The sequence below is a fragment of the Leucopleurus acutus genome (genome assembly GCF_964270905.1).
Source record: "Leucopleurus acutus genome assembly, chromosome: 15".
Classification (NCBI taxonomy): domain Eukaryota; kingdom Metazoa; phylum Chordata; class Mammalia; order Artiodactyla; family Delphinidae; genus Leucopleurus; species Leucopleurus acutus.
The window spans coordinates 43,803,437-43,826,138 of NC_139157.1; the positions used below are offsets into that span (position 1 = coordinate 43,803,437).

General features: G+C 39.8%; 2 protein-coding genes across 3 annotated transcripts in view; one reads left to right on the plus strand and one right to left on the minus strand.

Annotated features, from left to right (window-relative positions):
• The first annotated feature begins 262 nt into the window (after positions 1-262).
• TSPYL4 (TSPY like 4) lies at positions 263-4,592 on the plus strand. Its single transcript, XM_082855626.1, has one exon. The coding sequence runs from the start codon at positions 339-341 to the stop codon at positions 1,581-1,583; it is 1,245 nt and encodes a 414-aa protein (XP_082711752.1). The 5' UTR covers positions 263-338; the 3' UTR covers positions 1,584-4,592.
• A 6,864-nt stretch (positions 4,593-11,456) lies between these two features.
• Positions 11,457-22,702, minus strand: part of NT5DC1 (5'-nucleotidase domain containing 1) — a gene marked incomplete at its 5' end in the record, with an annotated part of 119,670 nt that continues 108,424 nt past the window's right edge. For both annotated transcript variants that reach the window (XM_082855922.1, XM_082855921.1), the window contains 3 exons: positions 11,457-11,688; positions 17,263-17,431; positions 21,588-21,740. In XM_082855922.1, coding sequence (XP_082712048.1) covers positions 11,573-11,688; positions 17,263-17,431; positions 21,588-21,740 — 438 coding nt within the window. In that variant the 3' untranslated portion in view covers positions 11,457-11,572. The remainder of the gene's footprint in view (positions 11,689-17,262; positions 17,432-21,587; positions 21,741-22,702) is intronic.

Genomic DNA, 22,702 nt, shown 5'->3' on the forward strand with positions numbered 1-22,702 from the left:
AGGTGCCTTAGAAATTCATTCAGGGCCTTAGAAATCCACATTCACACGGTTCTCACTTGCTCGAGTTTGGTCTGTATCCATTTATGCAAGCCAAATCTTTTCCAGACTCACGAAATTCATAACATTTTGTAACAAAGACAAAGAAACACCCTTGACAGCCTTGCATAATCATAAGACGCAACGAACTCTCGCGCGAGGTTGAGACGCTACCGCCTAACGTCACCGGTTGCCATAGCAGCATCCCTCAGAGCGGAAAAGAGGGGTGGTGCGAGGGGCGGAGCGCGGCTTCGGCGGAGGACAACGGACTTTCTCCTCCTGCAGGTCTGACTTCTACCAAAATGAGCGGCCTGGATGAGGGCGACAACCTCCCTGTCTCTAAAACCTGCGGTCTCGCTACTCCCGACCATGCCCCGGGACATCCGGACCTAAAGCAGTGTCAGGGCGAGGAAACCGGGGCCACCCTGGTGATGGCGGACACAGGTGAGGGCGGCTTGGAGACCGCCGCAGAGGGAGGCGCGCCCCGGGACCCCGCGGGCTGTGGCCTTGCGCTCCGCATTCGGGTTGCTGGGAGTCGCGGCCGCGTTGCGACCAAAGCGGGCCAGAAAGAGGCTCCTGCTTCCACCGAGGGCATGGAAGCAGCCTCTGCCTCCACCTCGGTGGCAGCCGACAATAGCCAGAAAAATGACTGTCAGCGTAGAGAGCTGCGCAGCCCTGCTGTCGAGAAGGCTCTAGAAGCCTGTGGCGCAGGGAGGTTGGGGTCTCAGATAATGCCTGGGGCGAAAGCCAAGGAAATGACGACAAAAAAGTGCGCTGTTTCAGCAGCAGCGGAAAAGGAGGGAGTAGTGGAGGCGGTGGTGGAGGAAAAGAAGGTGATGCAGAAGGAGAAAAAGGTGGTAGGAGGAGCGAAGGAGGAGGCCCGGGCCAGAGCCCCGAAGATCAATAACTGCATGGATTCGCTGGAAGCCATCGATCAGGAGCTGTCAAATGTAAATGCTCAGGCTGACAGGGCCTTCCTTCAGCTGGAGCGCAAGTTTGGCCGCATGCGAAGGCTCCATATGCAGCGCAGAAGTTTCATCATCCAAAATATCCCAGGTTTCTGGGTCACTGCCTTCCGCAACCATCCCCAGCTGTCACCTATGATCAGTGGCCAGGATGAAGACATGATGAGGTACATGATCAATTTGGAAGTGGAGGAGCTTAAACACCCCAGAGCAGGCTGCAAATTCAAGTTCATCTTTCAGAGCAACCCCTACTTCCGAAATGAGGGGCTTGTCAAGGAATATGAACGCAGATCCTCTGGCCGGGTGGTGTCTCTTTCCACGCCAATCCGCTGGCACCGGGGCCAAGACCCCCAGTCCCATATCCACAGGAACCGGGAAGGCAACACTATTCCCAGTTTCTTCAACTGGTTCTCAGACCACAGCCTCCTAGAATTCGACAGGATTGCAGAGATTATCAAAGCAGAACTGTGGCCCAATCCCCTCCAGTACTACCTGATGGGTGATGGGCCCCGCAGAGGATTTCGAGACCCAGCAAGGCAGCCAGTGGAGAGCTCCAGGACCTTCAGGTTCCAGTCCGGCTAACTCCTGCCCCATGAGAAGCTCCTGCACAAGTTTCCTTACCACCTCCTCTTGGACCTGTGCTTAGCCAACAGCATGCAGTCTTCCATTTACTTTCTCTTCACACTGGGTTATTTTGTCCTTTTGTCCTTCTAAATCCTCAAAAATCAGTGGCAAGATAATCGCTTATATGCCTATGCTCTTCTTCCTCTGAGCCTTCCTGCTGTTCTGCATCGTTACATGTTCCAAGTGCACGGCCTTCCACTACTGCTATGCCAAGCACATGATACTGTAGATATGCACTCCCTTCTTTTGCATGCCCTTGGCCCTGTCTGACGATAGCCTTCTCCTAGTTTTTAAAGTGGTTGTCTACCACAAAGAAGCTTGATATACCTTTGCAAATACTTAGCTCGGCTTAATACTTTATGCAGGCTGTCCTCCTGATACCCATGTACTCTGTGGCAAGATCTTTGAGTTTCACTGCTGCAAGATGAAGCTTATGTAGATGATGCCAGTCATCAACCCAAACTGAACATTCCAGGCTACCAGTAACTGGTTTCCAACTGTCTTCCTGGGTCCATGCTATCTACGCTGCTGGTTATCGCAGAATCCGCAGCTGGCTGGTGGGTGGCTACTAGGCATGAATGAGGTAACAGATGACAGGTGTTCTGTGTTATCATGTTGGTCTTCTTATGCCTTTGGGCACCCTGCATTGTGATCACATACTGGTGAGTATGAAGGCCTATGATATGGCCCACCTGAACCTGCACTCAGCCTTCTGAATGAGCTTTGCACAGGCACCATCGCCTTCCTCTTCAGGAACTATCTGTAGACTTAAGCTCCTGGGTAGCACACAGGAACTATCCCCTTCCCTGCCCCCCAAATGGCTACCCATAAACCCAACTGGCTGTCAGGCAGGTTGGGCAGTCGTAATATCACAGCGTCCAAAGCAAAGCTGGTGGTTGGGGGGGGGTCCCTTCAAGCAGTTAGCCTTTTTGAGCCCTAGCTGACAAACCACCCTTAATCTAGGCAACTTTATTAAGCATCCCCTTCTCAACCCCTCCCGCACCCATTATGAACATGACTAAGTTGCCAGGGCGCGGGCACCGACGAAGAGGTCTTTCTAGTCTGTGGCGCCTGTTATACATCTGTCTCTGTCTCCGTCTCCCTCACCGCCCCCCCCCCCCACCACTTCTTCCTCTCAGAAGCAGTTACAGCTCAGAAACGGAAAAGAAAACTGGCAAAGCAGGCTTTTTGTTTAATTTGCTCTCCCTTTGATTGTGTCCAGGAGAAAGGTACTGTGCATCAGACTCCAGATCTCTTATTGCTGTCTTCTGCCCTCATGTTTCCACCTCACTTCCTTTAGCAAAGTCTAAACATTTCAAAGGAAAACCTGTAGGTTAATTGCCTACTTATGGGCATTGTTTTTTGGGGCCAACTCTGACAACCCCATCCTCTTCCTCATCCATTTACCAAAACCTTCTGTGTGTTTTCTTGAGCTTTAGTGTGAGAAGCTGAAGAGAAGACAGAAGGGCCTCACAGTAATGGCTTCAAGACAGACCCAGAGCAGGCTGTGATCCAAGGCAATCAAAACATAGTTTCACTCCACCTTTCTAAGCATGGAAATTCTTTTTTGGGCCTTGGACCACTTAGAAATAACCCCAAGGCAGCATTTTGAAGGTCACTCGTGTCCTCTGTACTGTTCTTTGACTGCCCTGATGTCCCACAGCCTCCATCCTACTGCCTGGCCTTCTTGGCTCTCAGTCCTCAGCTTCTGCATTTCCTTCCCTGCTTCTGACCTAACAAATGAGGGAGTGGGCTGTAGACTGCATTGTGGGAGCTGCCAAGCCTCCCTCCTGGGGGTAAGGGGGGTGTGTGAAAGTCTGCTCCGCGGGGCTTGGGATGTCTGGACACAGAGCAGTGGGAAAGGTGTCCTAGGCTGTAGAAACTGAAAGCTCAGAAAACAAATGAGCTTGCTGTGGATTGGGCTTGAGAAGGTAAACTGGAAAGACTGGAACCCTGTAGGGTCAGGGGTAGGAGGGGAGGCCCCTGAGGTGTTTCCCAGGAGAGGTGGGAGAATGAAAGTGGTTGATGTTTAAAGAGGATGGTGGGAGGAGTTCGTTTTCCTTCAGTTTTTCCTAACTCCTCGAATTCACCAGTAGTTTTTTGTACACAAAAATGCAAGTCTAAATGTTTTGTATTATTTTAGAATATGTGAACGATTAATGGCGTGTGCTCCTTATTTCATTGTGTTTGAGTAAAGTCCTGTTAATTCCTTTCTCCATTTATGCTTTCTGGCAAAACTGACATTTACAGGCATGCTTTTTGCTTGTAATTGAGAATGTGTGCAAAAATGTCAGGCTTGTTTCCTGTGCAGTATGAAGACTTCTGTGAATATTCACTAATATATCAGCTTGTTCTGTTCTCTCTTCTTATATCGTTCTATTCTTAGAAATATAATTGAATGTGACCTTTGAAATTGTGCTGTCTTGTGGAAGTATTCTCAAACAGAAAACCTAACTGTCGTCTTGATATTTCTTGGCCTAGCAGTAAATATTGTACTTGACATCGTATGTTCCTAACCAGTGTAAGTACTTGTAGAATTGCTCTGTCAAACTAAACAAAGATAGTACTTTAGTCTTCTCCTATGTGCTCGAAGGAAAAATAAATCTGTTACTCTGCTGTATTTCTTGTTTTCACCAAAAAATAAAAATAAATAAGGCTTGTCTGTTTTGTCTAGGCTAATAAGTGGTTGGCAAATCATTAAAGTTATCAAGTCGTCACAGTAAGTATCATCCTGAACCTTAAAAAAAAAAGGCAATAGTGCACCTTCCAAGATTTTTTTTGTGAAAAATGGTAAATAAGCCCAAGTGCATACTCATAAACATATTTCCTATACAGTCAGTGTAGGTTTTGGTAATTGAAACAGCATATATTGATTTTTGTCACTCACTTAAAATACTGTTTTCAGTGGAAAACTGTTCTCTATGCCCCATAATAGTTTACTTATATATTTATGTTAACTGTGTCCCACCTTGGGCTGATTCTTTTATTTAATGAGCTTAAGATAGACTTTTGGAAGAATTAATCATTGGATATTCTTTAAGTACTACTTAAATTGTTTTCCTACAACAGTGTGGTGCTCTATAAAGAAAGAAAAACAAAAAAGTTATGACAGATATAAAGTCTAGAAACATGATATCAGACATCACAATGTCAATTACCAGTAATGTTTTGCTTTTCAGCAGCTATTACATGAAGGTTTGGGAGATACATACTTCCGCATTCTCTGTAGCAGAGAGAACAATGAATGCTGCAAGGTCTCCATAAATGAGTCAGTGAATTTTTTTAGCCATCTAAGCAAAGATTTGACATAAATGCCCCCAAATTACTGATTTGAATTAGAGATTGTTAATTAAACATACAGTTAAAACAGACGTGCTGACTCTTGGTGCAATATTTATTTGCAAGCTCTATTTGCTGAAGTATAATTTTTCTAGACCTGGAGAACTTTAAGTATTAGAGAGCTAAGTTTTCTTTTGCATGTTTTATACCTATCTTAGTCCTAAATTCCCTATACAATGTTCATTTTACCTTTTCAATTCAGTGATTAATTTCTGCCTTGTCGACCATCTGTTTCAAGCATATCTCTTTGTCCTGTTCTGGATATAATCAGAAAATCATTTTTGTTGGTTTACTATCAGCTTTAGTCTAACCAGTAGTACTCATTTTTCTAGTAGGCTGGTGCTACTCGTTCGTTACAGATTAACATGGTTTCTGTTCTGTTTAGTCTAATAAAATTAGACTCAGTTAACATTGTCTAGGATTCACGTACCATCCGATCGGTTAACTCATATAGCCCTGCTCCATTTCTTTGCATTGCCTTTTTGTTTTTCTTCCTCAATTCTAGACCCAAATTATTCTTAAATCAGACCTCCAAACCAGTTAAAGAATTTCTCTCATCCTTTTCACCAAAGAAGTATTACCATTTTGGTCTGCTTGGGCCATTATTGCCCTATGATTAATAGTGACATACTTCATAATTTCCCTGGCATCCTCTTCTATTTTTCTGGGTATTCAGCTCAGGCCAGACACCCACAAAGTCTTCTCTGACCTTCCTTACCAGGCCCCCTACTCCTCCATATCACTCCTGCTGCTGCTTCTGCTTTACCTCCAGTTGACTCACGTTTCCTTACATCAGTTTTCATCATTAAAAACAAACCCCCCATAAATGACCAATATTCCTAATCATTGAGTTCCCAGTCTCATAGAGTCACAATTTAAGCCTTCGATACCCAATTTTGCGTCAGATATGCATTCCCTGGCTTGACAATCTGAAGAGATCTGAGGTGACAGTAGGTACTTCCATGTTTGTTCTTATGTTACCTTCATAATCCTGACAGTTTTACTGTCCCCTTTTAAACAGTTGAGAAAATAGGCTCAGAAAGTTGGAACTAAATTGCCTAAGATGCAAATCACAAAGTGTGCTTTCAAGCTAGGGTACCTTCCACTGTATCACAGCCATCTGTACTAAATTTGGCATAACCCTATTTATATGGGTATTCAATTGAAGGTTATTCTTAACCCATTCATGATGGTCTTTGAAGGTTTTTTTTTAAAATCACTTATTTAAATTAATACAGAATTCCATAGTTACAGATTAAAATACTCCTGAAGTTACATATGTAATCATGATGTTTGCTGCACAGATGAAATTAGCAGTTTGCTCCCTTCACTGAAGGGAGTAAATGTACAAAAAGGACTTTTATTTATTAAAAAAATTTTTTAAATTGTATATTTTATTTTATTGTACTTAATTTCTGCTGTACAGCAGTGATTCAGTTATGCATGTACATTCTTTCTAAAAATTCTTTTCCATTATAGTTTATCACAGGATATTGAATATAGTTTCCTGTGCTATACAGTAGGACCTTATTGTTAATCCATCCTATATATATAATAGTTTACATCTGCTAACCCCAACTCCCACTCTATCCCTCCAACACACCTCCACCCCTTGTCAACCGCAGGTCTGTTCTCTATGTCTGTGAGTCTGTTTCTGTTTTGTAGATAAGTTCATTTGTGTCATATTTTAGATTCCAAATATAAGTGATATCATATGGTAGTTGTCTTTCTCTTTTTAATTTACTTCACTTAGTATGATAATCTCTAGTTGCACGCATGTTGCTGCAAATGGCATTATTTCATTGTTTCTTATGGCTGAGTAGTATTCCATTGTATATGTATACACCCAATCTCCTTTATCCATTCATCTGTCAATGGACATTTAGGTTATTTCCATGTCTTGGCTATTGTAAATAGTGTTGCTGTGAACATAGGGGTGTATGTATCTTTTTGAATTATAGTTTTGTCCAGATATGTATCCAGGAGTGGGATTGCTGGATCATATGGTAATTCTATTTTTAGTTTTTTTGAGGAACCTCCATACTGTTTTCCATAGTGGCTGCACCAACTTACATGCCCACCAACAGTGTAGGAAGGTTCCCTTTTCTCCACACTCCAGCATTTGTTTGTAAACTTTTTAATGATGGCCATTCTGACCGGTGTGAGATGATACCTCATTGTAGTTTTGCTTTGCATTTCTCTAATAATTACCGCCATTGAGAGTTTTTTCACGTGCCTGTTGGCCATCTGCATGTCTTCTTTGGAGACATGTCTATTTAGTTCTGCTGCCCTTTTTTTTTTTTTTTTTGTGGTACGCGGGCCTCTCACTGTTGTAGCCTCTCCCGTTGCGGAGCACAGGCTCCAGACGCGCAGGCTCAGCGGCCATGGCTCACGGGCCCAGCCGCTCCGCGGCACGTGGGATCTTCCCGGACCGGGGCACGAACCCATGTCCCCTGCATCGGCAGGCAGACTCTCAACCACTGCGCCACCAGGGGAGCTCCTGCTGCCCATTTTTTGATTGGGCTTTTTGTTGTTGAGTTGTGTGAGCTGTTTGTATTGGGTTGGCCAAAAAGTTTGGGTTTTTCTGTAAGATGTTACGAACTTTTTGGCCAACCCAATATATTTTGGAAATTAAGTCCTTGTCAGTCTCACCGTTTGCACATATTTTCTCCCATTTCGTAGGTTGTGTTTTGTTTTGATTGTACTTTCCTTTGCTGTGCAAAAGCTTGTAAGTTTGATTCTGTCCCTTTATTTCTGCCTTTATTTCCATTGCCTTGGGAGAATGACCAAGAAACATTGGTATGATTTACATCAGAGAATGTTTTGTCTATGTTCTCTTTTAGGAGTTTTGTGGTGTCATGTCTTAAGTATTTATTTTGAGTTAATTTTTGTGTATGGTGTGAGGGTGTGTTCTAACTTCATTGATTTACATGTACCTGTCCAACTTTCCCAACACCCCTTGCTGAAGAGACTGTCTTTTTCCCATTGTATATTCTCACCTCCTTTGTCGAAGACTAATTGACCTTAGGTGTGTGGGTTTATTTCTGGGCTCTCTATTCTGTTCCATTGATCCATATGTCTGCTTATGTGCCAATACCACGCTGTTTTGATTACTGTAGCTTTGTAGTACTGTCTGAAGTCTGGGTGGGTTATGCCTCCTGCTTTGTTCTTTTTCCTTGTTTTGGCAACTCTGGGTCTTTTATGGTTCCATAAAAATTTTAGGATTATTCTAGTTCTGGGAAAAGTGCCATGGGTAACTTGACAGGAATCACATTAAATCTGTATATTGCTTTGGGTAGTATGACCCTTTTAACAGTATTAATTCTTCCAAGATCATGGGATATCTTTCCATTTTGAATCATCTTCAATTTCCTTTATTAATGTTTTATAGTTCTCAGCATATAAGTCTTTCACTGCCTTATATGCTGAGTCTTTCAGGTTTATTCCTAGGTATTTTTTTTTTTTGATGCTATTTTAAAGGGGACTGTTTGTTTACAATCCCTTTCTGATATTTCATTCTTAGTGTAAAGAAATGCAACCAATTTCTGTATGTTAATCTTGTATCCTACTACCTTGCTGAATTAGTTTATCAGCTCCTGTAGTTTTTTTTTTTTTCTTTTGTGGTATGCGGGCCTCTCACTGTTGTGGCCTCTCCCGTTGCGGAGCACAGGCTCCGGACGCGCAGGCTCTGCGGCCATGGCTCACGGGCCCAGCCGCTCTGCGGCATGTGGGATCTTCCCAGACCGGAGCACGAACTCGTGTCCCCTGCATCGGCAGGCAGACTCTCAACCACTGCGCCACCAGGGAAGCCCCAGCTCCTGTAGTTTTGTGTGGAGTCTTTAGGGTTTCCTATATATAGTATTATGTCATCTGCATGTAATGACAGTTTTACCTTTTCCCTACCAATTTGAATACCTTTTATTTCTTTTTCTTGTCTGACTGCTGGTGCTAGGACTTCCAATACTATGTTGAATAGAAGTGGTGAGAGTGGGCATCCTTGTCTTGTTCCAGATTTTAGTGGGAAGGCTTTCAGCTTTTCACCATTGAGTATTATATTGGCTGTGGGTTTGTCATAAATAGCTTTTATTATGTTGAGATATTTTCCCTCTATACCCACTTTGGTAAGAGTTTTTATCATGAGTGGATGTTGAATTTTATCAAAAGCTTTTTCTGCATCTATTGAGATGATCATGTAGTTTTTGTCTTTTCTTTTGTTGATCTGGTGTATCACATTGATTGATTTGCATATGTTGAACCATCCTTGTGACCCTGGGATGAATCCAACTTGGTTGTGGTGTAGGATCCTTTTTCTGTGTTGTTTGATTTGGTATGCTAATATTTTGTTGAGAATTTTTGCATCTATATTCTTCAAAGATATTGGCCTGTAATTTTCTTTTTTGGTAGTGTCTTTGTTTTATTTTGGTATCAGGACGATGGTGGCTTCATAGGCCTGTATGCTAATATTAAATTTAAGTCCTCTGTCCGTTAACACAATTTTCCTGCTTTCTTATTTCATGTAACTTTATTAAAGAATATACAGCTTTTCTTCTCTAATATCCTCTTTTAAATTTTAAATATACCATTTTTGATGATTATTTTTACTCTTCATATACAATTAGAAACACTTTTTAGAAACAAATAAAAAATTTTTAAAGTCTAATTACAGTCCAACAGAAGCACTGACTGACTCTGCTAGAAAAGTGGGAGGAAACTTGGATATAAACTCTTAACCATCTTTTTGACAAGATGGAAAAAACTAAGGTCAGATTAGGTGGTAACTTGTTCAGATTTCTTTGGTAGCTGCTGGTAAAAGTAGGACTAGAACTTCTGACTTGAGTGAATTTTTTTGACTCTTCAGTGGCCAAAAAAATGCAATTACCTTCTTACCTTGGAGTTCGCATTTTTCATATTAACAAGAGCAGTTTATAAGCATTTAAAGATGTATTATTCTTTGCCATTGACAAAATAAACATGCATAAGGAAAAAGAGCTTTATTTTTAAAAGAAATCAAATGTCTACTGAAAGTTTACATGAAACAGCATCTTTCACTTAAGCCCTAAGCTTGATTATGTATGCTTTTTATTATATTCCAATAAGATTTTGGAATTCAATTTCAAAGACAATCACATTTATTAGTAGATATTGAAGAAAGCTACTGACTTTGAGGAAAAAAAATCAGTAACTGTTTACCTACCCTGAGATACTCATCCCCACAATATATTTGGGATTATCTGAGCACTTAAAAATTTAACAAAATACTTAACTTCATTGCATCCATCAATACGTTAAATTATCTGCTACAATCCAAGTAAAATGATGGTGACCAGTGTTTTCTGATATGTCCATGATGGACAGGGTAAAATTACAGCATAAAGAGTAGCCAAGAATTTATATTGTAAACATTATCTGGGTCCAAACATCTTGCAGCAAACAGCTACTAATATGACTATACATTAGCACATCGAACACAATAATCCTGGATTGTAGTATAACTATAAAACCTCTTAAAGCAATTTTTCTCAACCTCTCTTTTCATTATCACCCCCCCCCGCCCTAGGAGAAAAACATTTTATAAATTTAACTTTAAATTACATTTCTCCCTAATGAGAGAAATTAATACTAAGGAATAAGGTTTTATTGAGTAGGGTTGAGATATGGAGGACCATAATACATTGCGTTATACTAAGATTTTTTTCACCCCAAGAACCAATTTTTGCCCCACTGAGAATACAAGCCTTAGAGTGAAGTAAACAGCCTTTAACATTATTAGGGAGGAAAAAAACCCTAATGGGTAACATTGGAGGCTGAAATAGTTGGCTTCTCTATCATCCCTGTCCCATTATGGCTGTGTAGTCTCAGAAGACATCATGTCTACTTCCTTGCTTTGGTAACCACAAAAATAGCATAGTTAAAATAATTTAATCTTACTAGACTTGGTGTTCTGAACTTTAAGTTGAAACAACAGGTGTAGATCAGTTGTTCTCAATTCTGGCTGCATTTTCCTGGGGCATATTAAAGACATCAATGCTCATCTGTATCCCCAGACCAATTAAACCAATGTCTGGAGGTTATGGTCTAGTCAATGGTTCTTGAACTTTGGTCTAGTCTGGAGGTTATGGTCTAGTCAATGGTTCGTGAACCACACTGTAATTAAGCACAGATTGCTGGGTCCCATTCCCAGAGTTTCTGATTCTGTATGTCTGGGATGGGGCCTGTAAATTTGCATTTCTATCAAGTTTGCAGGTGCTGCTACGCTAGTGGTTTGGGGAACACACTTTGAGAACCACTGGTCTAGGCAAATGTGTAAATATGCATGTGTATGTATATATATCCCCAGGTGATTCTAATCTCAGAACTGCTAGTATAGAAAATATTAGTAAGATTCTTTTCAGTTCTAAGATAACTGAGATTTTAACATAATGAGAGTTGTTGGGTATCAAGATGATCTCTATAGAAAGGAGACCTATGGAAAAACATACCAATTTCTTGGTCACTGCATTAAGAATTTGTTTCTATAAAGCATTTTACAGTAGTTTTTGAAAATTAACATTTTTACAGTACATTTGCTGTACATATGGTTCTTCACTTCATTTTTCAGTAAACATAGTTTATTTGGTTGTCAGTTTCCCATCATTTGATAAGACCAATGGAGGGTTTGGATAATAGCCTGCTGTTTTTGAATTGTTTGAAGAGAAACTTGTAAATTTGTAGTCCAGGGGTAATTCTGGGGAAAAAAAAAAAGATTCTGCAGATTTCAAAAGAACTTTCATAAATATAAACAAATCGAAATTTGATAGTCATTGATAATAAAACATTTTTAGTTTCATAATTTTAATATTTCTTTTGTCACCTGGATAGGTTGCATGATGTAACTGGTAAATGAGAACTAATAATCTTCATAGCCCTTAGTAATAGTTACTAAGAATAATCTTTGAATGCTTAGCTAAATAAGAATTCTAATATGCACAATATGGCAACTTTTTCCATATGATAAGCATCACACACACACGCACACACACAAACACACAGCCACAAGATGGGGGAGAGAACATAAAATTCATACTTTATTGATGGTGGGACGCTGTGACATCTTCAATATAAGTATCTCAAAAGCTAGCCTTCAGATATTTTCTTCCCAAGCTTCTTCAAAGAACCATTACCAGAAATATTACAAGTGAAACGTTATATGTCATGTAATGATAGTCATTCCACATGCAGATACTGGGTAGTCATCCTTATTTCACAAATTTCACAAGTAAAACATTATTTGGTAGTACTCAGTATTTTGAAAATGATACATAAAAATTATACTTTATATTAAATGCCAGTGAGAGTTATTAAGACCCAAATAGTTAATCCTTATGAGGAGAAGACTAGTGCTAAAGATTGGGCAGAAGGAACACTGCCTTTCTGAGGCCAGAGAAAGCTAAGATTACTATAAACAGAAAAACATTCGTATTAGTGAATTTCACTGGTCTTCACTGCTTCAGATTAGCTGGAGCATATTTTGAGCCATTAAAAAGGCTCATTAAAAGGCATTGGAAAGTACATTGATAAAAACTGAGTTTCTAAAATAGTGCATCTGAGGTCCTGGATTTCTTATAAGCCACAAAAATGATACAGGCTGTGAGCTGACCCAGCCACCTCTTTCTCTGTATTTCCTACACACTTCCTAAAGTAAATGTTTTAAAAGCTGTTATAAGGTTAAAATGATTACATTATCAAAATGCTTATAAACCAACCATCATGGTAATGTATATTGCAAACTTTTATAACATCTATAAAAATACCTCCTAAGCATTTAAATGTCAATGAGAGAACCACATCTAACAGAATATTGACGAATAAAGAAACATTACATGAATACAAAAGAGGGGGAATATCAGGTTTGTTTTTCATTTCCTATCTCATTTAAAACAAAAATTTTATTCTCTCTCCCAGGTAGCAGAAAAAGTCTACTAAGGTTAAGAAATCTGGGTATGGAATAGCCCAACTGAGATCAGATTACTATTGTGTTTAAACAAGTACGTCCAGATTGGGGATTCAACAAGAGGGAGACATTTGCATGTCTTAGAAAAGTCACTGTTGGGTGCATTTTGGAAGAAAAGAGAATGGTAGACAAAGAACCAAATTCTTGTTTACCACAATGATGTTCTGTTAAACTCTGTGTACTAAATACACCATAATATCAACCACATTATCTAATAATTAAATGAAGAGAACCAAAATGAACAAATATTCTTAAACAGTAAGTTCAATGTAAAACAACACATAGAGAAACAGAACAACTCTCGGGACTTTTTTTAAAGATACTGGCAGGATAACATTTATATAAAGATCCTATCTTCAACATGTCTAAAGCCATGACCATCACACCATTTTTCTTTCAGCCGTTTTTCTTACTTGGGGGTCAATTACACAGTACTATCCAAATTTACTGAATATGTTACTGAAATAATAAATTTCAAATTCTGTGTGAGATATAATTTCCTTATGAGAATGTGATCGTAAGCAATGAGTGCTAAGTTAAAGAGAGACTAACACTTTGCTTTTTGAGGCAATGTCTTGGACATCAAAATCGACAATCAAATATAACTTACCAACCCTCTAACTCTCCCCCCCACCCCAAATCGACTCCTTTAGCTTTGTTTGACTACTGGTGAGTCCAAGTATTTTGTCCTAATAGAAGTTAGAAGACAAAGGCTCTGCCACATTCTTTTCCAGGGTGCTGAGGAAGAAAGCTTTTGGAAAGTGAAAATGGGAGCCACACTGATGTTATTACTGCTTCCTTAAGGAGAAGTGATTACCCCAGAAGACAGGGGATTATTTTCCCATTTTTTGAGAAATATTTAAATCCTGGAATAATGGAGAGTCACTTTTCCTTGGCTCTTTTACTATTTCACAACTATATCCCACTGAACAGTTTCTATCCAGGTACTTTAGAATAATTCAGTGACTTCTATAATCACACAACCCTACTCTCTCACTATAAATTTGAGTCACTTTGAAGGAAAGAAAGAGTGAAATATAAAAAATTGAAAATAATAGTTTAGTCCTGGGCCAGTCCCTCCCTTCAAGTTACAGGGTCCATTTCTTTAATAGGAAAATTGTATGTGAAAGGAAGAAATATATTCTTTAATTTTATGTGTGTAAGCATGGAACAAAATGAAAAAAAAAAATCAATCTTTTGAAACTGGTGAGAATGAGATATTATTTCAGTGAGTAAGATATATTGACATACTGGATTTGTATAATGGCATAGAGGATGGACCTTTTGGAAGGTCACACATATCTTAGGGTCATCATCATCCTACCAATAAATATCAGATAAATATCTTACTTTACTTTCTCTCATATCCACCCTGTGAGGGTGGTATACCCAGTTTAAGGAAGAAGAATCTGAGGTTCAAAAAAAAGTAGACTTCCACTTCTGAATTGGAGCTGAGACAACTAGAAAAGCTGGATAAAATAAAAACATCAGAGTGAAGTTATTGGAGAGTTGAAGAGGCAACTAAGACCCGAGGACAAACACTTCCTGGGAAGTAACAAGCAGCAGTGAAGTGAGCCAACATTCTGCCACAGCTTTTCCCTTTAGGCACCAGAATTCTGGCTGGGGGCGGGGCAGAGGCAGTTACTAGCAGCAGAAAAACCAGAAGAGATTTTGGCAGTCTTGAAGGGCTACAGACACAAAAAGTGAGGGGCTGGAACCTGCTATAAACAAAGGGGTGGAGAACCGGATTCTAGACTCAAGCCCTTCAAGGGAACTTCAGGAAACTAAGAAGCAAGCAGAAACATACCCCTCTAAAGCACAGTAGATTTTTCAGCAGTCTCTTGGTATTGAGAAAACAGGGAGGGATTAAATTCTGACCTGAGAGAAGAGAGGGTGAATACCTCGGACTTTCAGTGATACTATTTCTGAAACCAGAATTTTTTTATTATGAAGTGATTCTCTTTCAGTTAAGGGATTTTTTTTCCTTCACATTAATAGAGCTAACGCTAACTTTCTTTTGGTTACCATTAACATGGTATTGTCTCTTTCTATCTTGATATTCAAACTTTCTGCATCCATTTCTCCCCATTTTTCTCTCCATTTTTTTTTTGGGGGGGGGGTTTAAAATTATGTTACATAATTAGTTCGGTACATGTATCATTACAATGCTTTTGGTAGTTATCTTAGAGATTACGAGATGCATTTTTGACTTAATATCTAACATACTCTCATCCTTTGCCATATAATAAAGGATGTTAGAACACATTTAACTCCAGCTGTCCCATTTTGTGATTTATACGCCATTGGTGCTATATGTCCTAAAATTCTTTATTTAAACCCCATAGGATTTTAAAAAATTGTTTCTAACTGTAAATATTCATTTTAATTTATTCATACATCCTTTTGTTGCTGTATATCCACTTCTTTCATCTCCAGTCTTCCAAGAGGGATCATTCTCACTTTTGCATGAAGAACAAGACCCTTTAGTATTTTCTATATAGTGCAGGTCTTCTAGAGATACATTTTCTCCATTTTTGTCTGTCTAAAAATATTTTTCTTTTATTCTTTAATGATATCTTTACTTGGTATAGAATTTCATCAATACTGACAAGCATTTTCTTTCAGCAATTTAAAGATATCATTCTGCTGTCTTTTGGCTTCTTTTGTTTCTGGGAAGAGTCAGATGTCAGATGTCTAACACTCTTATGAAGTACTCCTTTGAAATCAATCTGTCTTCATTCTCTGACTGCTTTTAATATTTCTTAATTATCTGGTCTTTAGCAGTTAACGTTGGGATTTCCCTTTATGTATTGCGTTTCAGTTCTTTGGGCTACTTAAACATTTGGCTTATTTTCTTTCATCATTTTTGGAAAGCTTGTTGTAGCTATTGCTTTTGGCCTATTCTCTCATCTCCTAAGTTTCTAATTATAGGAATCTTATTCCTTCTCATTATATCTCCTGTGTCTCTTAGTCCCTTTCCGTATCTTCCATGCTTTTTTCTCTTCAGGCTTCATTGTGGCTATTTTCTTTTGGCTTATTTTCCAGCGTACTAATTCACTTTTCCTGTGTCTAATCTTCTGTTAAACCCATCCATTAAGTTCTTAATTTTTACTTTTTAATATTTCAATTTTAGAATTTCCACTTTTTACTAGTCTTTATATAGCTACCAAATTTCTCATTCCTTTCTTTTCTGTACTTGAACTTGGTTATTTCTGTTAGTGTAGTCTCGTACCCTTGTGTGCCTGGTTATTTTTCATTATGTGCTGAACCTTGTATTGTTTTTTGAAATAATTTGAGTCCTAGAATGATATCTTTCTCAAAAGACGACAGTCATTAATTCTTACCAGGTGTCTTGGGGCACTACCAATCTAGAATCTCCTCAATCCAGTTTTAGGGATTCAGCTGATTTAAAGCTGAGCTCCAATTCCTGTGAATGCCTATTTCTAATTCATCCTTCAGAGTCTCAACAGAGATTGAGAGAGTCCACCAGGCCCACCCCTTCTTTGGCAGGCCCTACCTTCTACTATCTACCCCTGTAGGTTCATGAAACTACAAAAAGGCCACTCACTTCTTTGAGTGCCTTCTCCTGAGTTAGCAAACAGGGGGAAAAGTAGCCCCCAAAGTCAGGTTCACCTTACTTGGCTTCCTTAGCATCCTGTCCTGATAACTCTTCCCTAGCTTTCTCCTATGACTCCAGACAGACTTAAAAAAAAAAAAAAAAAAAAAGTACATCATTTGTAGTTGGCTCCAGTGGACAGGCAGGTCTTAATTACCTAAACTGCCATATCTAGGTGTTACCCAAGAAAAATCTATAAATGCCATGGGAAAATTTTCTTCTTTTAAAGAAAAGAATTCTAGGGCTTCCCTGGTGGCGCAGTGGTTAAGAATCCACCTGCCAATGCAGGAGACATGGGTTCGAGCCCTGGTCCGGGAAGATCCCACATGCCGTGGAGCAACTAAGCCCACGTGCCATAACTACTGAGCCTGCGCTCTAGAGCCTGCAAGCCACAACTACTGAGCCCGTGTGCCGCAACTACTGAAGCTCGCGCGCCTAGAGCCGGTGCTCCACAACAGGAGAAGCCACTGCAATGAGAAGCCCGTGCATCACAACGAAGAGTAGCCCCCAGTCGCCACAACTAGAGAAAAGAACGTGCGCGGCAACAAAGACCCAACACAGCCAAAAAAAATAAAGTAAAATAAATTCATAAAAAAATAAATAAAATTAAAAAAAGAAAGAAAAGAATTCTAGTACTTCAGGTCATTACTGTCCAGCAGCAGGTAAAGCTTTATAAGTATTATCCGCCTTACCTGCTATTGCTTCAATACTTGGAATTGCAATAGTGCTGTAAGTGCTGATTCTCTTACAAGACCATGTATAAATCAAGGAATCTTCTGTATTTTCCAGTCCGGAAACTGAATCAATAAAAAAAGAGCCCCATTTTTTAGATAATCTATTTAGAGGCTTTGCCTTCAGTCCCTGAAACAAGAAATAGAATAACGAAACTGTGATTAATTAGTGTTCAACCTCATTATAAGTTTTTTCCACCAGTAAGTAAATCAAAATAGAACAACTGTGTAGAACAACAATTTCAGTTGTTTAACTTTAACCAGACTATATACTATATAAAAAGTAAAACAAAACTTTGTAGTCCTTTAATGTATTCTCCTCTGGCTTTGTTTGGGAACCCCTTTCTCATCCTTTGGGATCTGGCTTGGATGCCACCAGGATATTTTCCTTGATTTCCCACAGTTGCGTTGGATTAGGTCTCCTCCATTTTCTCACACTCTTGAGTTTATCCCTAATATGGTACTTCTCATACTATCTTGCAATTATCATACTATTTACTTTTCGCCCTGGACAGATTATAAACTACAGAAGGTTAGGAACTATCTCATGTATTAGTGTATCCTTAAAGGCTTAGTGCCTAGGACATAGCAGGCACAGAAATGTTGTAGACTAAATAAGACTCATTCAAAAAATACTTCTCAGTGTTTTATGGGTATAGTATAAAACTAAGAATTGAAAAAAAAACCCTATCACGTCCATAGAATTTGGATTATAAAATCTGTCATCCTTTTCTGATGAAAACTTCATTTTGGAGCAGCAAAGAGTCCCAAATATGCCTTTAGATTCATGATTCTTTGCGCTGGAACTCACTTTGTGAAGCAAGATGAAAGTATGTGTTTTTCAGGTGATGGTGTTTAGAGATCACTTAGCAAGAATCTATCTGGATTTCACCAAAGATATTTAAGAGCAGTATGGAATATAAATATCTATGCTTCTGTGTGTACATTTAAGGTGTATTTAGATATAATTTCTCAAGGTGTAAAGAGAAGTTTAGTGTCGTTTTTCTTTATTTACTTCATTGTCTTTTCTAAAATAGTGAGTGAGAAGAAATGACTCACATCACACAGGCTATATGTAGATAATGGTTCTGCCAACACTGAGTGGTAATCTGGGCTGCACATTATTCCTTTGAAAAGAGGAAAACAGACCTGTTTACCCTTTCTGGTTCAATGTATTATGGATGCTGTTATTGTCTAAATGTCTGTGTCCTTCCAAAATTCATTATGTTGAAATCCTAACCCCCAAGATGATGGAATTATGAGGTGAGGCCTTGAAAAGGTGCTTAGGTCATGAGGGTGGAGCCCTCATGAAGCCCTCATGATTAGTGTCCTTATAAAAGAGATCCCAGAAAGCTACCTTCTCCCTTCTGCCATGTGAGGGTACAGGGAGAAGATGGTGGTCTATGAGGAAGTGGGTCTTCACCAGACAATGAATCAGCTGGCACCATGATCTTGGACTTCCCAGTCTCTAGAACTCTGAGAAATACATGTTTGTTGTTTATAAGCCAGCCAGTCTATGGTATTTTGTTACAGCAGCCAAAATGGACAGATGCTAATCTTTGTTTATTCTGATGCTAAAGTTTTAATGACTCATTTTCTCAAATATAAAATATATATATCACTAATCGAAAGAATCATGCCATTTCTTGAATATATCAACAAGGAGCACTCCTATTTTCATTGAGCCTTTATCTTATAGATTTCATCCCTTAATGGTAAGTGTTCTCACCAAGTTTCTATCTTCTCTTCTTCTCTTTCTCTCTTGTCTCTCTCCCTTAGACATCTCTCAATTTTCCTCGCTTATCCTAACCTATCTCCCAAACCAGTTTGATCTCATCCTCCAGCTATTTCAAAGAAATGGGATTCAACATTAAACCAATCACATCTCTCTCCTCACAAAAACGTCTCTCCTCAAAAAACCAGGTCTTTCTCATGACTTCCATATTTATATGAATAAAACCCATCAATTCCAGTTGGCTGCGCTTAAAAACCATCGATGTTTTCCGTCTCAGCTCCTACCACCAGCACCCAGCTAGTTGTGCCTCCAGAACATCCGCCATGTACTCTCTCCATCTCTTTCTCACTAGTGCCCACTGTTCATGTTTGTATCACCTCTAGCTGGGCTGCTGGGACAGCCCGCCACAGCATCCCTTCCCATGTGCTGAGCCCATCCTTCACACAGCTGCTAAACAAAAGCTTCGCCCCTGTTGCCTGCACATCCAAACACTGCTAGTGATGCCTTTGGCTGACAAACCTACACATCTGCTATTTTACGGTCAAGACTGTACTGAAGCCTGTACATTACAATCTCTGTACACTTATTCATGTTACTTCCTGAACCAAGAATGTTATTTCCATCAGTTGAAAATGTACCTGTCCTTCAATGTTTACCTCACATTCTACATTTTTTATAAATTTTTCCCTAATTCTCCTCAATGAAGTATCCATCCTGTCTTGTTTGTAATTCTCTTATAATTTGTACCCTCTGGAGGCAGTTATGCTTTATTTGTATACTCAAGCTCCCTGACCCCTTTTATCCACAGACTAATATGTTCTGTTAAAAGGATCTGTGTATGATTCTATTATAAGTCCCTGATATTCATAGTAGGGAGGCTTGCACAAATTAAAAACTTAGTATATGTTGAACAACACAATGGTGTCAGACTGGTCATTTAATGAGTGGCCTTATTAAGATATCTCTGCTAATCCAATAAGCTCTTACTTATGTCTGATAGTTGTGATGAAAGTTTTGAGTACTGTTCTGAAATATGTGTATGTGTGTGTACACCCAACAGAGAGCTACCAAATCCTGTCTCTTCAGTCACAGTGGGTTGATTTATTAAGGACATATATGTTCAATGGAGCAGGGCTGGGGTGGGGAGGTGGAGTGTGATGATGAAGGAACATTATTTCAATTCTATCTTGGGAAATAAAATCTTCAAGCTGTGGACTCACTGTTTCCTGTCGAAGAGCCAATTATTAACTCTTTGTTCATGATGTGTTTATAACTAATTAACAAGAAAAGGGGTCTGTGGGAGAAGGATGGAGCTACCGTCTATGGAATGCTAAAGGAAACATTCCCACTGATGCTTCATTTCCTTATTACTGTCTGTGCATTCTCAAATCATTTTGAAGAAACCAAATCTCCTTATTTCTCTTTAGGGGAAACCTCCTCCCAAATCCCTCGGATTAGAAGGCCAGCCTCCTGGAAGGTTATTTTAAAGCTCTTTTTTTTTTTTTTTTTTTTTTCGGTACGCGGGCCTCGCACTGTTGTGGCCTCTCCCGTTGCGGAGCACGGGCTCCGGACGCGCAGGCCCAGCGGCCATGGCTTACGGGCCCAGCCGCTCCGTGGCATGTGGGATCTTCCCGGACCGGGGCACGAACCCGTGTCCCCTGCATCGGCAGGCGGACTCTCAACCACTGTGCCACCAGGGAAGCCCTCTTTAAAAAAAAAAAAAAAAAAAAAATAGACTTTATTTCTTAGAAGTTTTAGGTTTCCAGATAAATAGAGCATCTCCTTCCCCACTAAGCCCCGGGGCACCCACTGGTCTTTTCCAGAATGTCATATAGTTGTATGCAGTATGCAGCCTTTTCGGAACTGGCTTCTTTCACTTAGTAATATGCACTTAAGGTTACTCCATGTTTTTCCATGGCTTGATAGTTTCTTTTGATTGTTATTTTTTGATTGGATATTTGTTTTTTGACTTGTGTTTTCCATTCTTTTTAGATTGTTCCACTGGAATGACTTTAGGAAAATGCATTTTATTTTCTGACCTTTCTTCTTTTCTGCTTATTTTTGCTTTTATACACTATTTTCCCTTTCTAGATTTATGACATATTTTACTTTTCTTTCCCTCAAGTCTTTACCTAAGTTCATTTTGGGTGGCTCAGGAGTAAGCTTAAGGGAGCTACCAATTTTGTTAAGTTAGACCATGAAGTGAGAGGACAAGGGCTTTCATGGCCAAGCAAAAGAGGTAGAGTATAACCGCAGTGAGTCAGGATCTGGCCGCCTCATCATCAGCCAAAACACGGCCACGCTGCCACAGCACTGGATGAAAGTAGAGAACTCGGAAGACAGACATTACAGACCATTACGTTAATGGTCAACAGCATTTATCTTGGCATCACTTAAGAACTATCCACAAGATCAACTGTAGAGCTGAGATGGCATGAAGATCACAGTAAGTGCCAACAGATTTCATCTCTCTTGGCACAAACAAGCACTTTCTAAGATACGTGAAACACAAAGCTTTTCTTTCAAGGAAAGAACCAAAGGAGACCCTTACCTCATATTTTCCTTTCTTCTCTAGAGGCTCTGAGTCCTCAGGCTTCCCGTCTCTGTCCCCTCTGAGCTCTTCCAGGATGAGGACTGTCTCCCAATTACTATAATGACAGGCTGGGAAAATATCTGAATGCATGCTGTCACCAAAGTAAACAACCTGTAAGTCAGAGAGCAAATTCTGTTTGAGACATGAGAACTGTGAAAGAGTAGTGTTCATTTCATAGAAGGCAGAAGAAAATCCCTCAACAGGTATCAGAGTTAAGTGATGTAAAAGTTGCAGAGACGTCTTAAATTTCCTTGAATAACTTCACAGGTGACCTGTCCTATTTGATTCACAAGGGGTCAGGTTTAAGAAGTTACACAATTCATCTGCAGGTAGAAGAAAGGCAGAAGATAAGTGAATTCGATTTTCTGAAATAAAAATGAAGAGCCCATATGGTTACAGTTAAACCTGCCCCTGGAACTGAAGAGCTGGTGAGATATTGGAGACAACCTATTACAGAGGGTTAGATTAGCAAGAATGGACAACACAACCAATTTACCAGTTTCTGGGCGCCACCCAGACCTGCTGAAACAGAATCTCTGAGAGTGGGTGGGCTTGGGCAAGTGGACTCTGGGACCCTTCCCAGGCATTCTGAGGCAAAGCCTCATTGATCTAGTCCATGTCTCTTAATTTACAGATGAGGAAACAAGGTTAAGGGAACATGAACTAGAACCTCCAAGGCAGAAGTCCCCAGGGGGCTGTGACAGTGTATGAGCCAGTAGAGTAGGGCTCAGTGACCCACTGACCCTCCTTCTCATGGGGCTCCTGGCAAACGTTTTTTAGAAGCATCCTGCTGTTAAAAATATACCAACGTCCAACATCAACAATGTGGCCAGGATGTTAAAAGCTAACGTGTCTTCAGTCTATAGTATAATCAGTTACTGCTTGTTTTACACATAAAAATGTTCCTGATGGACAGTTATCAGGATAACATTCCTCGGTAACCCACACACTATTCCATTGTATCTCTTAGGTCTGTGGCCTCCTACTTGGAATATCTGTTTTTCTCCGTTACAGAGAAAGACTCAATGTACATCAACAAAGGAAAGGCTTATTTAAGCAGAAGAGGTAGGCAA

Bases quoted from the DNA above. Each gene is read 5' to 3' on its own strand.
- TSPYL4 (XM_082855626.1), top strand. From the start codon at position 339: ATGAGCGGCCTGGATGAGGGCGACAACCTCCCTGTCTCTAAAACCTGC.